Here is an 18,371-nt window from a genome sequence, read left to right as displayed (position 1 = left end):
AGGAAGGAAACTGGAAACTCACAGCAAGTTCTAGCTGATAGAGAAAAGTTAACTTATTGCCACTCTGTTCTGATCACACACAATTATTTGACTTAATCTGAAATTTCCATAGTACAAAACTGGTACAATTTTCAGTAAAACAAAGCATGCATTCTAGCTACACTGACAATCCAAAAGAATCTCTATATGGTGACATGCACATATATGCATAACCATTATAGGGGGGTAGATTTTACTCTCCTCTGAAAGAAGAGACCCCAAAGAATCAGTGCTAAGTGTATCCTCTGCAGACCTTAGTTACAGAGAGGTGACCAGGATCAAACAGCATCTCTGGTGCAATCTCTATCTCATACACAGTATTTATTACAACTTGCACTAACATACTGGTCACTGAGGAGGGGAGGAAAATCCTCCAAACGTTGGTTCCTACTAATAGCAAGCTTTTTACTTAATACATTAGAAAAGCACTTCACAGGAACAGAAAATTAATCCCTCATGCAATGAATCACTCCACATCTAAAGCAAGTTGAGTACATCAACTACTAAAAAAACCTGATTAGTTCAAACCATTCTTGTGCTTAACATAAAACTCAACAGCTGCCCTTCAGATAGGAGCTTGAAAAAGTATGCAAGTTGTTTCCTCAGATTTAGAGTTACACACAAGAATTCAAACTCCTCACACTTCAGTCAGCCTAAAGTTGTGGAAAACTATTTATTAGCAACAAATGCAATACTTCTAAAATGAGACAGTCTAACAAACTGTTCTAAATCCCTCATTTAAATTGCAGCTTTGTCAGATTAATTTAAGCAGAAATGAGGATCCCAAAAAAAGAAAAAGGAATTCTTACTAATTTATGTTCTCCAAGACGTTCATCTATCAGAATGAGGAACATGACTTCTCTCAAGAATTTTATGATTTCTTTAACCTGAGAACTGTTGATTATTCCTGCCTTCACAAATCATTCTTCTCCTCCTTCCTCTTTCTACTTTCTTCTCCCAAATTTCTTGCTCTTTGTTCCTGTGGATACTTTGCTGTTAAGCAAAGAGGAGGCCATCCATAAAAGGCGAGATGTAAAGCTTACTCTGAATTCAACTGCCATCTTAGACAAAACCAAACTTTATAGAGTCATAATATCTGATTTCTGCTAGTTTTATGTGTCAAGCATTACTGTGATGCTCAGTCAACCTAAACATAGGAAGAAAAGAGGAAATGTAGACGTTAAGCAACGACAGGACACACACACCCCCCTTAAACAATGGCACTCTGTTGGGATTGAGAAGACTGGTGGATTAAAGTGAAATGAAACTAACTATCACAGAGAGGAATTTGGAGAAATTTTGCAAAAGGAGTTATTTGAAAACACGCTATAACATATTAACAGCAATGGGAAAACAAGATTTTGGTTCTGGACACAAAGCCAACTTAAATGTATTTGAATTACATGGCCATCTTTGCAAATCAAAACACTGATTTTGTAAATGGAAATTCTTTTTCTGAAAGAAAAGTAGCCTATTAACATTGGGTGCAGCAAATCAAAATAAATGCAATGTTAAAAAGGCTCATTGGAGCAGCATCTTAGCTTGGACTCCTGATTCAAGACAAGAGTATAACAAAAATTGTTTCAGGGAAATTCTTTTCCATTGTGAAGTTATGTCATTTCAGGAAGACTAGCAAAATCAGCAGTGAGTAACATACCTTTCAGACAAAAAAGTACTTTCATGAGAAGAACTTAGTATTTGGCAGGTCTGTAGGCTGGCAACAGATGATGAGGGTAGTTGACCAGACAGTAATTTGTCAGCATCAGATAAATCTGCATCAATTATTACATGGCTGTCTATGTATTTTCTTCCGATTTTCGTCCTCAGAACATTCGTCAAGATAACTTTGGGTTGCCTGCCACATATATAACAGTAAATCATAAATACTGCACTGAAATCCAGGGAAAGAAACTACTTGTTAAATTCATGTATCTTAGAGGCTTGATAATAATCAAACATCATTACTTTCAGTCCCCTAGAAACAAAACAAAATCCCACTAAGGAACTTAAAATGCAGGGTAAGCAGATAAACACAAAAAGAAAATTGCAACAAGAGACCAGGGTAAGAAACACTAGCCATATATTTCACCTTAGTCAGATACAATTCATCACGCCCCTAACACATCATGTAAGTATTGTTTCAAAACTGGTAAATGTTTATTTCTAAATAGCTTGAATACAATATCTGTACATAATTCTCAGAACTATGGAGCAAACAATCTTGATTTTCCTGTAAACAAGAAGCCTCCAGTGAAGTAGACTTAATTTTGTCAAGCACTTAGTCAACAGAGAGAAAAGTATTGCACCCCCAAAATGCTAGCATTAGATTTCGTCCCCCTCCTCAACTTCCAGGTGGCATTCTACGGAGTAGCAATAGCAAGGCTCAGAAAAACACCTGCAAGTGTTAGAAAAGCATCAAAAATAACCAGAAATATGAAGATGCAACTGCGAACTTGAGCACAGATGTGTAAGAGCAGTAGAACTTACTTCATACAAAGCTTCTGCAGCCAGCTTGTTCTATAGCCCATGATTTACTCACTTATTTCTCAAGCTGAGATTTAAAAATTCTACCACTTCCATGGCAATTTATTTTGTATTAAGATGTAATGTCATGGCCTGTTTTGAAGCCATTGTGAGCAACACTGTCTTTTGGGTATGGACTGCAAAATTCTCCTGTTGTCTGTACTCATCCACAAGGCACACTCCAGTACAGAGGGCACGGTGTCTGGGGAGTACTCAGATTTCCTCTTGCACCAAGACATAAATTTGCTTTTAATCAGGAGACTACCTTACAGACAAGATGTTGCAGAGGCACACTGGTGATAAGCAATGAGGATATGATTTAGAGGAAAAGACTGATATAGAAGAATACTGTAGTCTAGATGTAACCTCCAATAAGGAAAGCCCATGAACATCAGAAGCCGAGAGAGAAAATTCAGTTAAAAAAATATTCACTCTAGCCATACTTTTCCCTGGGTATTGGCAATTGGCTGTTGCTTGGGGTGGGGGTGGAAGTTACTGGACTTGATATACTTTTCTTCTGACCCTTTATGCCAGTTCTCATGTTTTCATGAGCAGTCACAGAATCATAGAATGATATGGGGTTGGAAGGGACCTCTGGAAATCATCTAGTCCAACCCCCCCTGCCAGAGCAGGTCTACCTAGAGCAGGTTGCACAGGAACGTGTCCAGGCAGGTTTTGAATGTCTCCAGAGACACTCTGAAACAGTAACAGTGAAAATACACACCGATAACCTCCTCTGAGAAAAGAGGGCAGTTACATGCAAGTGTACTCTTCTTTTCACAACAATAAAAAAATCCAAACATTTTGAGAGTCCAATGGCTGAATCAGAATTAATTGGTCTTGTTAGTACAGGACCATCTAAGAAGCTATCTGATCAGAAAACCCACCACAGTGTGCCTGGCACCATCTCTCTCAATGATTATCAAAAGGAACCAGGTACAAGGGAATTCAATCAAGTCAGATGACATGAGAATGAGAATATAGCTCATGAACAAGACAGCTGTGGTACAACAAAGAATACTTTCTCAAGAAAAAACAACTGAAAGGAAAATTATTTTGTTTAGTGACACAAGGCAAAAACAACATACCTTTTAGACAGAAAAAGGCTTTGGAGAGTAGGGTTTAAAATTTGCCATATCGTTACGCTGGCAACGGATGATGAGGGCGGTTGATCTGACTGCAGCTTGCCAACATCAGAAAAACTAGCACCAGTTTTAGGTTGCGCCTGTGTATATTTTCTTCCTAATTTCGTCCTCAGGACATTCGTCAAGATAACTTTGGGTTGCCTGCCATACATATAATAATAAATTAATAATAGGGTGCTGAGAACTTAAGTCACATGAATTCAACAAAGCTTTTCTGTGAGTTACTGTCTCTGCATCATACCTTATATCTTCAGTAGAATTAAGTTCACTTCCCTGACAATTTACAGAGCAGTTCTCCTTGGAGAAGAGGAATCACAAACATATATTTTGATCAGGACAGCCTTTCAAGGTTTATTCTTCTCATATCAGTAACTAACACATCCATATGTGATTGTGAAGAGGTAAGTTTTCAGTGCAGAAACATGGAAATTTAGGTGCATCTTTTTATTGCAAAATGCTGGAAGTGGTGTCACTATAGCCTTACAAACTATTCTGAAAGAGTACACTTGAGCATTCGCAGGATATGAAAACAAGCACTCATATTGCAGCATCTTATTTTAGAACAATGAATATTGGTTCCCATGTCACAAATTAGATTATGATTTTGTTGGATTAAAATCAAGAAGCTGGTACAATCTCTCAGTGTTGAAACTCTAACTGATTTCTATTCAATAGCACTAAAGAAGTTACAAACAATTACAAATTACAAAGTTAGTAAAAACTCCCCATCACAGAATTGTCAAGGTTGGAAGGGACCTTTCAGATCAAGTCCAACCATCAACCTAACACTGACAAAAACCATCACTAAACTGTATTGCTCAGCACTGTCTACCCATCTTTTAAATACCTCCAGGAATGGCAATTGCACCACTTCCCTGGGCAGTCTCTTCCAATGCTTGATAAGCCTTTCAGTGAAGATTTTTTTCCTGATATCCAATCTAAACCTCCCCTGGCACAACTTGAGGCCATTTCCTGTCATCCTATCACTCGTTACTTGGGAGAAGGGACGAACCCCCACGGCACTACAACCCCCTTTGAGGTAGTAGTAGAGAACAATAAGGTCTCCTCTCAGCCTCCTTTTCTGCAGACTAAACAAGCCCAGCTGCTTCTCATAAGACTTGTTCTCCAGACCCCTCACCAACTTCGTTGCCCTTCTTGGACCTGTTCCAGCACCCCAATGTCTTTCCTGTAGTGAGGGGCCTAAAACTGGACACAGTACTTGAGGTGGGGCCTCACCAGTGCAGAGCACAGGGGAACAATCACTTCCCTGGCCCTACTCATCACACTGTTTCTGATCCAGGCCAGGATACTGTTGGCCTTCTTGGCCACCTGGGCACACTGCTGGCTCACCTTCAGCCGACAGCTGACCAATACCCCCAGGTCCTCTTCTGCCAGGCAGCTCTCCAGCCACTCTGCCCCCAGCCTGTAGTGCTGCAGGGGGCTGTTGTGACCCAGATGCAGGACCTGGCACTTGGCCTTGTTGAAACTCATCCCATTGGCCTCAGCCCATCAATCCAGCCTGCCCAGATCCCTCTGCAAAGCCTTTTGACCCTCAAATAGGTCAACACTTCCACCTAACATGGTGTTGTCCGCAAATTTACTGAGGGTGCACTCGATCCCCTTGTCCAGATCATTGGTAAAGATATTGAAGAGGACTGGCCCCAATACCAAGCCCTGGGGGACACCACTCATGACCGGCCGCCAACTGGATTTAACTCCATTCACCACCACTGTGGGCCCAGCCCTCCAGCCAGTTTTTCACCCAGTGGAGAGTACTCCTGTCCAAGCCACGGGCAGCCAGTTTCTCCAGGAGGATACTGTGGAAAATAGTGTCAAAAGCTTTACTGAAGTCCAGGTAAACAACATCCACAGCCTTTCCCTCATCCACCAAGTGAGCCACCTTGTCACAGAAGGAGATCAGGTTTGTCAAGCAGAACCTGCCTTTCATGAACCCAAGTTGACTAGGCCTGATCACCTGGGGCGTCCTTAACGCACTGCATAATGGCACTCAGGATGATCTGTTCCACAACCTTCCCAGGCACCAAGGTCAGACTGACAGGACTGCAGTTCCCTGAATCCTCCTTCCAACCCTTCTTGTGGATGGGCATCACATTTGCTAGACACCAGTGAACTGGGACCTCCCCAGTTTGCCAGGACCGCTGCTAAACAATGGAAAGCAGTTTGCTGAGGACTTCTGCCAGCTCCCTCAGTAACCTTGGGTGGATCCCATCTGGCCCCAAAGACTTGTGAGTGTCTAGGTGCCATAGCAGGTCCCCCACCATTTCCCTTTGGATTAAAGGGGCTTCATTCTGCTCCCCAGTACTACCTACTACCTTGGGGGTCTGGGTACTCAGGGAACAACCAATTCTACTACTAAAGACTGAGGCAAAGAAGGTATTAAGTACCTCAGCCTTCTCCTCATACTTTATCACTATGTTACTGCCCTCATCTAATAAAGGAGGGAGATTCTCCTTCGCCCTTCTTTCATTAGTAATGTATTTATAGAACCTTTTTTTATTGTTCTTAACATCCAAAGCCAGGTTAAGTTCTAGTTGGGCTTTGGCCCTTCCAATTTTCTCCCTGCATAACCTCATAATATCTTTGTAGTCTTGAACGGTCTACCCCTTCTTTCAAAGGTCATAAACTCTCCTTTTTTCCCTTAGTTGCAACCATCTCTCTCTGTTCAGCCAGGCCAGTCTTTTTCCCTGACAGCTTGCTTTTTGGCACATGGAGACAGCCTGCTCCTGCACCTTTATGACTTCCTTCTTGAATAATGTCCAGCCTTCCTGGATTCCTTTGCCCTTCTGGACTGCCTCCCAAGGGACTGCTAAGCAGGCTCCTGAAGAGACTGAAGTCCACCCTCCGGAAGTCCAAGGTGGCAGTTCTGCTGACCCCACTCCTTGTTTCTCTAGGAATATGCTTTAGCTACTGAAAAGCTTAGAAAGTATATACAGGTCGTGAGCGACAGTTTAGTAACACTGTCTGGCACGGTGGAGCCCAACTGTAGCAGCCTAGGGAGCATATACCAAGGCTACAATGTGTTCTTGATTTAGCAGAGGAAGCAAGAGATTTATTTTCTATGGAAGTCCCCACTAAGTCAGAAGTTCTAGGTTTTTTTTCTGGGTTTCTCAAATGTTCAGAGTTGATACATTAACCATAGTTTAATATGTAAGATGAGCTTACAGTGACTGAACTTATACATCATTTGTTGTTTGTCCAACTGTAAGGTATATTAAAAATAAGGAATAAATCAGCAATACCTAAGGAAACAAAGAACATATATATTTAAGAAATCTGATAAAAATTCAAAATTCAGCTACACAAGAACCTATTAGATTGTCAAGAAAATTTACAACTACTAAAGCAGTTAAAGGCAATTTCAAGGTAAAAGTCATCAAGTAACTCATGCAAATTCATCTCATGAAACTGACAATTACTCTTGTGCTTTAGTTTTTAACATTTCCTCCTTAAACATAAGGAAGACCCAAACTACTTTAGGGGTCCAGTTACTAAAGAACTGTAGCAGAAAGACATTTAATCAGCAACCAGCTTTGCACCAGAAACCTGTGCAAAGGAGAGGAACTTCCAACAAACAATAAGGAAGAAAACATTATACATTTGGCTCTTCTTATAGATATTGGTGCCAGGCTAAGACATCACTTCCTACATGGCACCAGTTTTTGACTGAAGACCTTGTTAGGACAGCTGGTTATGATCTGATCTTCAGAGCTGTACAGTGGCTTCAGAGCTTTCAATGGTTTCCCTCTCCAAAAGGGGAATGGCATCTGGTGGCATTTCTTGAAAAATCCTGTCATTAAGACTGGGCATATAATAGATCCAGGAAGAACACCTACACTTAAGACAGCCTATACATTTGTAAATGATGGTTGTGACACAGATCCCTGAATTACCTGTTAAATTGTCCACAAAGCAAGTCATGCAAAAGACATTTGAAAAAGATAAAAATTAACGTCAAGCAGGAAAAAAGCAAGCAAAGTAGACATTAAAAGCAAATCCCACCAGCAGACCCAGCAAGTAACCTGTACAACAGTAAGACTGGAGGCGTCTTGGTGAAGGAAAACCAAAGGCAATTATTTTTGTTTCTGAAGCAAGTACCTACTGTACCCTCTCCTCTCTATCTCCACAAAAGAAAAAAAAAATACACACAGGTGATGAAAACATACTTACACAAGTAAGGATAGAATGGACAAAAAAAAAATACATATTATAAAAAACGCTGCTAGCTGCTCCTGGAGACTCTCAAATCACTTTTCACAGGCAAAAAGGTATTACCCAGCCTTACAAAGCACAGGACCAAAAGTTATTAATTGTACCCCTTTGAGGAAACTGTTTGACTTGTACTTCACTCAGTCGTCAGAGCTGCTAGATGCAATTCCTTTATCAATGATTGCATTTGTGCAAGCACTGATATTGTAACCACTGGCACAATTTTTTTCAAATTTGTATTAGAGAGCGTGACAAAAGTGACACCTGGAGGTACCAACCTCCTTTGGAAAAAATTATTAATTGTCTATACCAACATCTTCATACCCACTTTCTTCTACTAGTAAACCCAAGTTTCGGGAAATAAATATTTTGACAGTGGGATGCCACGTACCATGCAAGGGTTGCCCCACTGGGTCCAACAGAAGTTGAATATCTGTCCCTGGTTTACAGAATAAAGCCTCTAATAGACTTGATACGTATTTATCTACCTGAGCTTCTGCAGCACGTGCACAGCTCAGGAGCTCCTTGGCCTTTTGGAGCCCAAAGGAATGACATGATGCACTATCAATGGGAAACTCCAATTGCCACATTCACTGACTACAACCTGTTGAGAAGAAAGCCTTTGTCTCCACCTACCCCAAGGCCCTGACCATTCATCAACTGATTACAAGTCAGTGTTTTGACAGCAAAGATAAACATCCCTACTAACCTCCTTGCTTTTCTGGACCAGGAAGTTATTACTGCCAAAATGAGTTTGTGAGGGCAAAGGGAACCAGTATGTAAATAATTGCCACAAGCACTTGACTGCTACAGGGTCACTACTTGATTCATCCGTGACATGTATTTCAATTAATGTTTAAAATACTGAGCTGAAATAATCACGCACATCTTACTTAAGTACTCCCCCCACCCTCCCCCTAAAGAAAACATGACAGACCAAGACAAGAAGCTTGAATTTCAAAAAAGTGTTCTATTTTTATATGGATTTGATGGATGGACCACCAGTGTATAAGGAATTGGCTGGACGGTCACACTCAGAGTTGCAGTCAATGGCTTGATGTCCCAGTGGAGACGAGTGACAAGTGGAGTTCCTTAATGTCCGTATTGGGAAAGGTACTGTTTAACATCTTTGTTGGCCACACTGACAGCAGGATTGTCTAACCCTTCAGAAAGTTTGCCGATGACACCACGCTGTTCAGTGGTCAACACACTGGAGGGAAGAGATGCTATCCAGAGACCTGGACAGGCTTGAGAGATGGGCCCACGTGAACCTCATGAAGTTCAACCAAACCAAGTGCAAAGTCCTGCACCTGAGTCACGGCAATCCCAGGCACAAATACAGGTTGGCTGGAGCATGAATCGAGAGCAGCCCTGAGGAGAAGGACCTGGGGAGTGTTGGCAGATGAGAAACTCAACATGAGCCAGCAGTGCACGCTGGCAGCCCAGAAAGCCAACCGTATCCTGGGCTGCATTAAAAGAAGCGTGGCCAGCAGGTCAAGGGAGGTGATTCTCCCCCTCTACTCTGCTCTCATAAGACCCCACCTGGAGTACTGCGTCCAGCTCTGGGACCACCAACATAAGGACATGGACCTGTTGGAGTGAATCCAGAGGAGGGCCACAAAGATCAGACAGCAGATCAAGTTTATTTTACAGAGAACCTCCAGCCAGTCTCTAGACACACATCCTTTTTTGAGGAAGTGAAAAAATGCATAGGTTTAATATCTGAATATTTATTGTCTTTTTACAGTCTAAATAATTTCTTACTAATGCTCTAGTAAGAATTTTGGTAAAAATCATGGATTACCTACAAACACGACCCAAAAAGCTCTCATATCAAAATGAACATACATAAGAGAAAAATCAACATATGTAACAGATACAAAAGTCGCTTTCATTTTTTAAAGCTCCTGAACATTGAAAGGTCAATTCAAAGATCACTGAAAGACCTTTAGAGATTGCTGTCAGATATCAACCATTTCATTGTATAATTAAAACTCAAAATACTGCAATTAACAGCGCTTTTAAATTCTCTAAGGTTGACCCTATGAGCCACTCCCTCAGTCAATGTTACTGAGAAAAACATTTTGAGGTAACTACATGTAAACTGACAGCTATGCCTGTACTTTCCATTATTTATGAAAAATAGAATCAGAATCTTTATAAATTCAGCTCTTCCTTACAACAATTTGAAGCATTCTGAATATAAAGAACAGGTTAAAAGATGACTATTTACAGGTCACAAAACCCACCAAATTCAGTGTCACCTGATGTCATTAAGCATTTGCATTACCTGTGCACTGTGTATTTAACAGCCCTTTCTGACAAGAAATCACTTATGATCAAGTTCCAGTCAGAAAATGCATACTCATGAAATCATTATGCTCCCTAGTTGCTGTCAATGAATCTAATTCTATATTTTCACTTCCATTTGTCAACTATTGCACTTACACCTATAACACAGAGGTGAAAAAACTATGTTTTTTTACTGTCTTCCCCCACTAATCATCATATTGCTTGAATTGTGTTTTTTGGTTGTTTCTTTGGGCGGTTTTCTTTTTTGGGGGGGGTTTTTTTTTGGTTTTTTTGTTTGTTTGTTTTCTTTTTTTTTTTTGAGTTGATAAAGCCAGGTTAACCACTGTGGGCTACAGGACACAAAAAAAAGTGTCAGTGACAAGCAAAAGAATCTGTGAATCTTCTTAAGTATTTAATATATCTAGGGCTAGAATGATAATTTACCCTTAGAGCGTCATGAACACCTTTCAGGATTCCAAGCAGGTCAACAAGCAGTAATTCCTCTAGTAAGTGTTGCATTCTCATTCTGACACCTCAACCTTGCGTTGTGTTAAAACAAAGAAAACGTTACAGTTGCTTCATAATTCACAATGCCATTAAATCACTAAAACAGGATTCTTTGGAGGTGGGCTACCTAACAACTCAAAAATCATCCCTGTATGACACAAATAATTCACCAGAGACCAGTGACAGCCATCTTCAAGAAAGATTACGGAACTCTGAAAATACAGAGAAGAACTAGTTTTGAGATGACTTCTTACCCAATTGATTCTTCATCATTAGAGCTGTGTCCGTTGCAGTCCTTTTGCCTTTTTCCTTTTGTGGAAGACTTTCTGTTGTTGGCACTTAAGTTCCACTGAAATAAAATAAATAAGATTGGCAGGTTCCAACAGACATAAATGTGTCATAACGGACATTACACTAGAAAAAGAGAAAAATGCCAGACACTGAAATAATGCAATTGATCAAATAAAGCAGAGCCAGAAAGAGTATATGCAAAAATTTTGCAAAGAGTCAATTTACTTGATTTAAGGCACCCATGTACCACCTCATCCTGAATGGAACTTTTTTCTCCTAAAGAAATTTGACAATACAGGATAATTCAATTATTTGCCTATTTAAAGAAGGAGACTATCCTAAACAGGCACTTAAATATTAAGGCTGTTTTACAGAATCACGAATACACAAGATAACTTCTACTTTCTTTAACTCCATGCATTTAACCCAATTACATTCCACTCAAAGACATAAAATTCTGAGAAGGAAAAGGAATTTGAAGGTTTAGTACTCAGGTGGCAAAACGCAAAACAGCAAGATTTCAGTTTTTCCAAATTCTCTTACTTTACCAGAATGCACTTGTATTTTCAAATTAAATAAGTGAAGCTCCACCAAAACACAGTTATTTGTGCAATTGCAGAAATCTATCTCCATCTGACATTACCTACTCTTAATCTCTCCTAATATTTTTTTTTTAATATAAAAGATGATAAACCAATCAGATGTTTGAAAACTATGCCAGTCAGGCTGAAGGCAGACAAACTTATCTTGATTTCTGTTTAAGTGTGGGGTGAAACATCATCTAAGAAATTCTATGCCCATGCATATTTTATATACTTTAGAGGAGTCTGAAAGGTGAATCCCAAACCAGTCTTTCCCCTACCACAGAGGCCAACTTTGTAACAGAAAATACCTTCATTATTAAAACAGCTGGCAGCAAGAAACTGCCTTGAAGGTGCTCTGCTCTTCTCCTGCCTTCAAACATTATCTACTTCACTTCATTGCACGGGTCTTCAAGTGTTTTAGAGATCTATATGCCCAAATCACTGAAAGCTGCACAAAATTTCTCAAACAACACAGAGCAAACTCTGGCAACACTAAACTCACTGGAGGTGATTCTACCCCTCTACTCTGCGCTTGTGAGACCGTGTTGAGCTTTGGGGTCCTCAACACAGCAAGGACATGGACCTGTTGGAATGGGCCTGGCGGAGGGCCACGAAGATGATCAGAGGGCTAGAGCACCTCTCCTATGAAGACAGGCTGAGGGAGTTGGGGTTGTTCAGCCTGGAGAAGAGAAGGCTCCAGGGAGACCTTATAGCAGCCTTCCAATATCTGAAGGGAGCCTACAGGAGAGCCAGAGAGGGACTCTTTGACAGGAAGACTAGTGATAGGACAAGGGGTAACGGTTTTAAATTGGAAGAGGGAAGATTTAGATTAGATAACAGAAAGAAATTCTTTACTGTGAGGGTGGTGAGGCACTGGAACAGGTTGCCCAGGGAAGTTGTGGATGCCTCATCCCTGGAGGTGTTCAAGGCCAGGCTGGATGGGGCTTTGACCAACCTGCTCTAGTCCCTGCCGTGGGGGGTTGGAACTAGATGATCTTTAAGGTCCTTTCCAACTCTAACCATTCTATGATTCTAAATACAACCAGCACAGACCTTTGTACGGATAAACCAGTAATATTTCTTTTAATTATGATACCTCATGAGCAATCTTTTCTTTTGAAGTAGAATATAAAGAACTAGCCAGTGTTTAAAGCATAATAAGCCCTCTATCACATGGAAAAGTCTGAAATATATAGACACTGGTAAGAAAAATAAGAAATGGAAAAATAGACAATATACAGGAAATAATAAGAAAAAAAGATTTTTCAATTCACCCAGTCTAACTACTGTTTTTATAGAGGCAGAGAGAATGAAAGGAAGAATTCCACACAAGAGCTGACTCTACCTAAGAAACTACTGCTTGTAACCACAGAAGACACTACTTCCAACTTCAAAACCTGACTGTAACTTTAAGAATAGCAGTATAGAACATAACCAGGCAGTGAGCTTGTGTTACAGCATGCTCAAACAACCAGGCCCACCAGGAGACCTGGATCATATTATCATTGCTACTCTAAGTCAGGCAAAATTCCTAACTTTCCTCACTAGGTTTTTAAAACTCCTCTGCGGGGAAGCCTGTTTATCCAGCCCCTTGATTCTGAAAGTGCTAAAGCCAGCAGCAAACTCTCAATGCTGAGTTGAAGGAGTCAAGAGTAGCAAAATGTTTCCAAAACCTGTAATTTTGAAAATGCTTACTGAACTTGGAACAAGTTTATGGAAGCAAAGGTTTGCCTCTATATGTGCCTGAGATTATCAAGATGGTCATTTATGATAAACGCCATGTAAGTACACTCACAGTCCTTGAGCCTTAATACTGAAATTAGCTATTTCTGTATTAGCACCTACAATTCTGTCAAAGTCACAGTATTTAATACAGTCTCTTAAAGTTTCAGCTCTGGGAAACAAGTAATAACTAATTGAAAACTCAATGTAAAAATTACTTCCATATCTTAACAAAAACGTCGGTAAGTGACCTGAATACAATCTAAAAGTTCAGGAATCTGAAGACAATTACCTAAATATATATATATATAGATATATATATATTTGCCTTTAAATTAATAGTTTTCAAGATAATTTCAAACTACACCTGAAGGTCAACTCTGCTTTTTAATTCTTTAGGCTGGCAATACAGCACTGAGACTTCCATTTCTGCAACTGTATGCTTGCAGGCAGATTTCAGACCTACACATTTGCCTTTCTGCAAGACAATCCGGGTCAGACATGGGTCACAAAGCAGCACTCAGTATTGAAATAAAATCCAGCCTCCAAAACAAACAAAAAAAACCCCATACAACATTCTCCTACACACTTTACACTCCAAAGAACTTCTCTTTACCTCTTTTAAAGGGTAGTCCCAATGGTGGGAGCCTGGGAGCCTTGCCAAAGGGGACTGAACTTGAACATCCTCTGATTTGCTGTTTGTTTTCTTCCTTGGTATACGAAACTGAAAATAGATGATGTTACACACATAATAAAACTAAATTATCCACTGGTGCTATGAGTCGACATACTGCCATGTACAAAGTTCTCTTAACTGTCAGGCAAAATAACAAAGTTCCAAGGGTAGCACTGACCTGTGACTTCAATTTAAACGCATTCCTCATCGAGGCCTGATCCCAAATTACATGTCACACCACATGAGGAGCTAGTTTTAACATACAAACTGTCTGAAAAAGCAAGAAAAAGCTCTTCCTGTTACATTTACTTTACAACTTCAAATGTGTGCCCAGAAGATGAGAACCAATCTAGTGGCACTTAGTAGTTTTCTTAGTTCCCTCTGATTTTTTTATGCTCTAGTTTAATTATCTCATATTAGAGAATGATAATGAGAAAACAAAATAACTGAATGTCATGATGAGTGTCACAATCAGGTTGGCTATCTCTCAAAAAAAAAAAAATCAGGAGGAGAAGCAATTATATCTTAGAATAGTATGAGTACTTTGGTATGATAATTTAGCACCAATACACTATGACGTACTCAAAATGGCATCAGCTATTGTCATTGCCAACCTTTGCAAAAATGGAACCAGCATTTTGAAAGCAATGATTGAAATACAAAGCTGTTAGAAATTTGTAGAAATTCGCCAATTCAGAAAAAATATGTGGAAAATAGCATTCATCCATTGAAATTCAAAACAAAAATGGTCAAACTAAATTGCTACCAGTTCATCAAGACAAGGAAAGAGGGTAACATTTCCTGACAGTTAATTAAACCAGTTGAAATATCAACTGAAAGAACAGAAGTGCAAGCCTAACCATATCCCCGGGTATCCTGAGAAGCAAAAGCTTACACTGAAGATACTATCAGATTAGAATGTATCAGAAGGAATGCAACATTTTCATCTTTCAGACAACCATCTGTATCTTAGCCAAGAAAAAGCCAAAGCTATTCCATATGATGGCCACTGTCAAGTGCATTATGACCTTAATTTGCAAACTGCCAGATGTCCTACCTTGTAACATGAAATCACAAGTAAGGACTCTAGAACAGCAACACTAACAACTTAATTAATGCAGCAACTGCATTCATTAGCTCTCTAACTAGTCCTTCAGACAGACCATAACTGAAGCATACTGTATCATAGTGAAATAATCTTTCAACTCTTCAGTTTGTATTGTGAGTGCCCTTATTCCTTCTCCACACTTCTTTGAAACAAAGACTTTTTTTTTAGTAATTAGACCTGAATTTCTATGCAGCACCTCAAACTTCTTTTACTGGTCAGACACCGTAATAACAAATATGCCGTTAATAACAGATTCCTCAAATTATAAAGGATGTAACCATTACACACAAGCAACAATTCCCAATACAAGTACCTCCCTTCCCTTTCAGTCAACATTTAAGGATTGAAATAGACATTTTCTTACTCAATAACATCTGCAATTAGGGTTTCTTTGGTTGGGTTTTTTTGAGAAGTGGCCTATAGACATGGTTTATCAGTCAGAACGCATTCTTCTGATCTGCACTGTAATGGCCAGGTACAAATCTCTTACTTCAGAACTCCACCTGCTGCCTGACTACTCGTTTCTGTTATGATCTTCCTAAGAACAAGTTTAATATGCATTTGAAATTAGAGACGTTCAGATAACCTCTGTAATAACATAACAGATAACACTGAAAACAGGTAAGGTCAGACTCAGAAAACAGAAAGGGACAGATGAACAGGCAGGAAAGGATAAAAAGCACAAGATACTTTCATCAGCAAAATTTTCACCTCACCATACAATATCTTCCTAATGCTTGCACTCATTAAGGAAATGTTGGTTTGCAGTGCCCACAACAAGCACAAAGTCAAGAGGTAACCAACACAGGTCTGCATCTACAGTAACTACAACATATGTAGCTGCCTCAGCCTTTCCCTAATAGAAAGTGACTAAACACATACATGTGCATACGCAATTAGCATACTCCTCATCTAGACCAGCAGTACTTTTCTGAAGGTTCCCACCTGTAGGGGCAAGGGTCAGAGAAAGTGCTTAAACAAGGTGCTGGAAACAGCTTATTTCTAAAACACTAGACAGTCCAGACCTTACCTGATGAAACCAATTGCTGTGCCTACAATTTATTTTCATCAGTGCTTCCATTGCACTGATGAAGCTATTACTTTAGAAAAAAAGTATCTCTACTATTTTAGAAAAAATAAACGCTAGCATAAGTAGTTTCTGAACACATCTCTGCAGATAACTAAATATTGTGCAGTTATACAGCATTTCTACTTACTTGAATATTATTCCTAATGTTTTAGCTTAGGTCTTAAAACATCCTTGAAAACACACCATTTATGTGAAATCAAATGTTAAGCTTATCATGTATTAACACATGTTCAACAATAGACATTATTACTGACTGCTACCAGAATAAACTGTCTCTCAGGAAAGAGTACTCCAATAAAGTGAAAGCTAGACCACTGGAGAATGAATTTGGTTGTGTAAATACATCAGAACACCCTAGGATACCCACAGCCTCAAAGTAGATTGTTGCAAATTGTATGAAGACTTACACTGACATGACTTGAAGATGATGTTCTTCCATCCATTATTTTCTTTACTGGAAAAAAGATACAAAATAAACTTAGCAATTTGTGCTTTACTTATTCAGAGGGAAGCAGGAACACAATAGTAGATACTAAGCAAGAACAATAAAATAATTTCTGAGCAATCTAGAGCACAAGGAACTCATTTGGGTTGGAAGGGACCTTTAAAAGATCACCTAGCCCACCCCCCAACCCCCCCCCAGTCACAGGCCAGGACATCTTTCACTAGATCAGGTTGCTCAAAGCCCCACCCAACCTGACCTTGAACACATCAAATGATGAGGCACCCACAGCTTCTCTGGGCAACCTCTTCCAGTCTCACCACCCTCATTGTAAAAAATATCTTCCTTATGTCCAACCTAAATCTACTCTCTTTAAGCTTAAAACCATTGCCCTTTGTCCTGCCACTAACAGTCTTGGTAAAAAGTCATTGACAGCCACAATAAGAGACACATGCTCAGACAAGGCTCTGGATGGTCAGGTCAGGGTGGACAGAACAGTTAATAAAATTTTGACTAGAATTTGTCTTTAGTGAAGGCATTTACCGCTTAAGTCCCCTGGCAAGCACGCAACTAATAAGCAATCCAGGCTTTGATTATAAAGTGAAAAGGAGCCACAGAAGACATCTGTAACACTACAGGAGTTCCAAGAAAAAATAAACCTCAAGGATTCCTGTCAACAGATACATTTCTTCCTCAAGGAAAGCTTAAGAGCTTCCAATGTCCATAGAGGTTTATTCTTTTTATAAAAATACTCTGTATGACTCCAGTGTAAGACCTTCAAACCTTAGAGCGAGTTTGAAGGCCTCTAACCTCATGTACTTTCCTTTAGCTCGGTGGTTTTTCAACTTACAGCCCCTGTCCCCCGGTGTGGGGAACAGCAACACCTACAGACTATTAAAAGAAAAGCCAAACTACTGCCCATTCGGACGCCGGCAAAGAGGAACAGCCGGCAAACGGCGGCCTTCTGACAGCGCTGACAGGGGGCCACCACCTGGGGACGGCACCACCCGGGCTGTCACCCCTCACCCCCGGCTCCAAACCCTGCGGCGGGGAAGGGAAGGGGCTTCCCACTGACAGAGAGCAAGCGCCGAGGGTCGGCCATCCCACCTTGCCACGCTCTCCCCTAACCCTCCTCACAACGGGGCAGCATCACCGCCACCACTCTTCCTTCCCTTCTTTTCCTCCCTCCCTCTCCCTCTTCACGGTATCCGGCCGCTCACCCGCCCTGCCCTACGGGCTTTGCTCGCCGAAGATACCCCGTGCGGCGCGGACTGCCCGGGCCCAGCCCCGGCCCCAGCCAGCGGTAACACCGACGGCACAGGGCCTAACGGAACGCCACCAGCCACCTTCACTTTAGCTTCACCACCCACCCCTCTCCCGCACTTCAACGGCGGGCGAGCGATACCCGCAGCGCTCACCGACACCGCTGCGCCGCTCTTGTTTATCCAGGCCCCGCCGTCGCCTGCGCAGCTTTCCCCCGGTACTTCCGGGTTGGGCACCGCCTCCGCCCGGCCCGGGAAGGCCGCCCCGCCCCGTAACGGCACCAACCGTCTCCCTTCTCTGAGGGGCTGCCGGTGCTTCCCTCAGCGGCGTGTCCCCCCCCACCACCACCGCGCGCTGCCTCCTGACCGAATGTCGGCCCCCTACGGATCGTCCCCGGCCCCTCCAGCCTGCCTCTCCCCTCGCAGCCGGGCCCGCCCGCCCCGGCTGTCAGTTTCACAGGGT

The 18,371-nt window shown here is 41.1% G+C and overlaps 1 protein-coding gene across 7 annotated transcripts in view; it reads right to left on the bottom strand.

The window, feature by feature from the left end:
* The window catches only part of SENP7 (SUMO1/sentrin specific peptidase 7), a 46,982-nt gene extending 28,794 nt beyond the window's left edge, over positions 1–18,188 (bottom strand). For 2 of the 7 annotated variants that reach the window (XM_014947355.1, XM_014947359.1), the window contains exons 1-6: positions 18,065–18,188; positions 16,612–16,658; positions 13,947–14,054; positions 10,988–11,082; positions 3,651–3,848; positions 1,697–1,894 (exon numbers count right to left, since the gene is read on the bottom strand). In XM_014947355.1, the coding sequence (XP_014802841.1) occupies positions 1,697–1,894; positions 3,651–3,848; positions 10,988–11,082; positions 13,947–14,054; positions 16,612–16,647 (635 nt within the window). In that variant the 5' untranslated portion in view covers positions 16,648–16,658; positions 18,065–18,188. Of the gene's footprint in view, positions 1–1,696; positions 1,895–3,650; positions 3,849–10,987; positions 11,083–13,946; positions 14,055–16,611; positions 16,659–18,016 lie in introns of all 7 variants that reach the window. The other 5 variants (XM_014947357.1, XM_014947358.1, XM_014947362.1 and 2 more) reach the window with 5 other exon arrangements.
* Positions 18,189–18,371: the final 183 nt, after the last annotated feature.

This window comes from Calidris pugnax, unplaced genomic scaffold (assembly GCF_001431845.1).
Source record: "Calidris pugnax isolate Ruff unplaced genomic scaffold, ASM143184v1 scaffold95, whole genome shotgun sequence".
Taxonomy (NCBI): Eukaryota; Metazoa; Chordata; class Aves; order Charadriiformes; family Scolopacidae; genus Calidris; species Calidris pugnax.
This window is presented reverse-complemented; position numbering and strand designations above follow the sequence as displayed.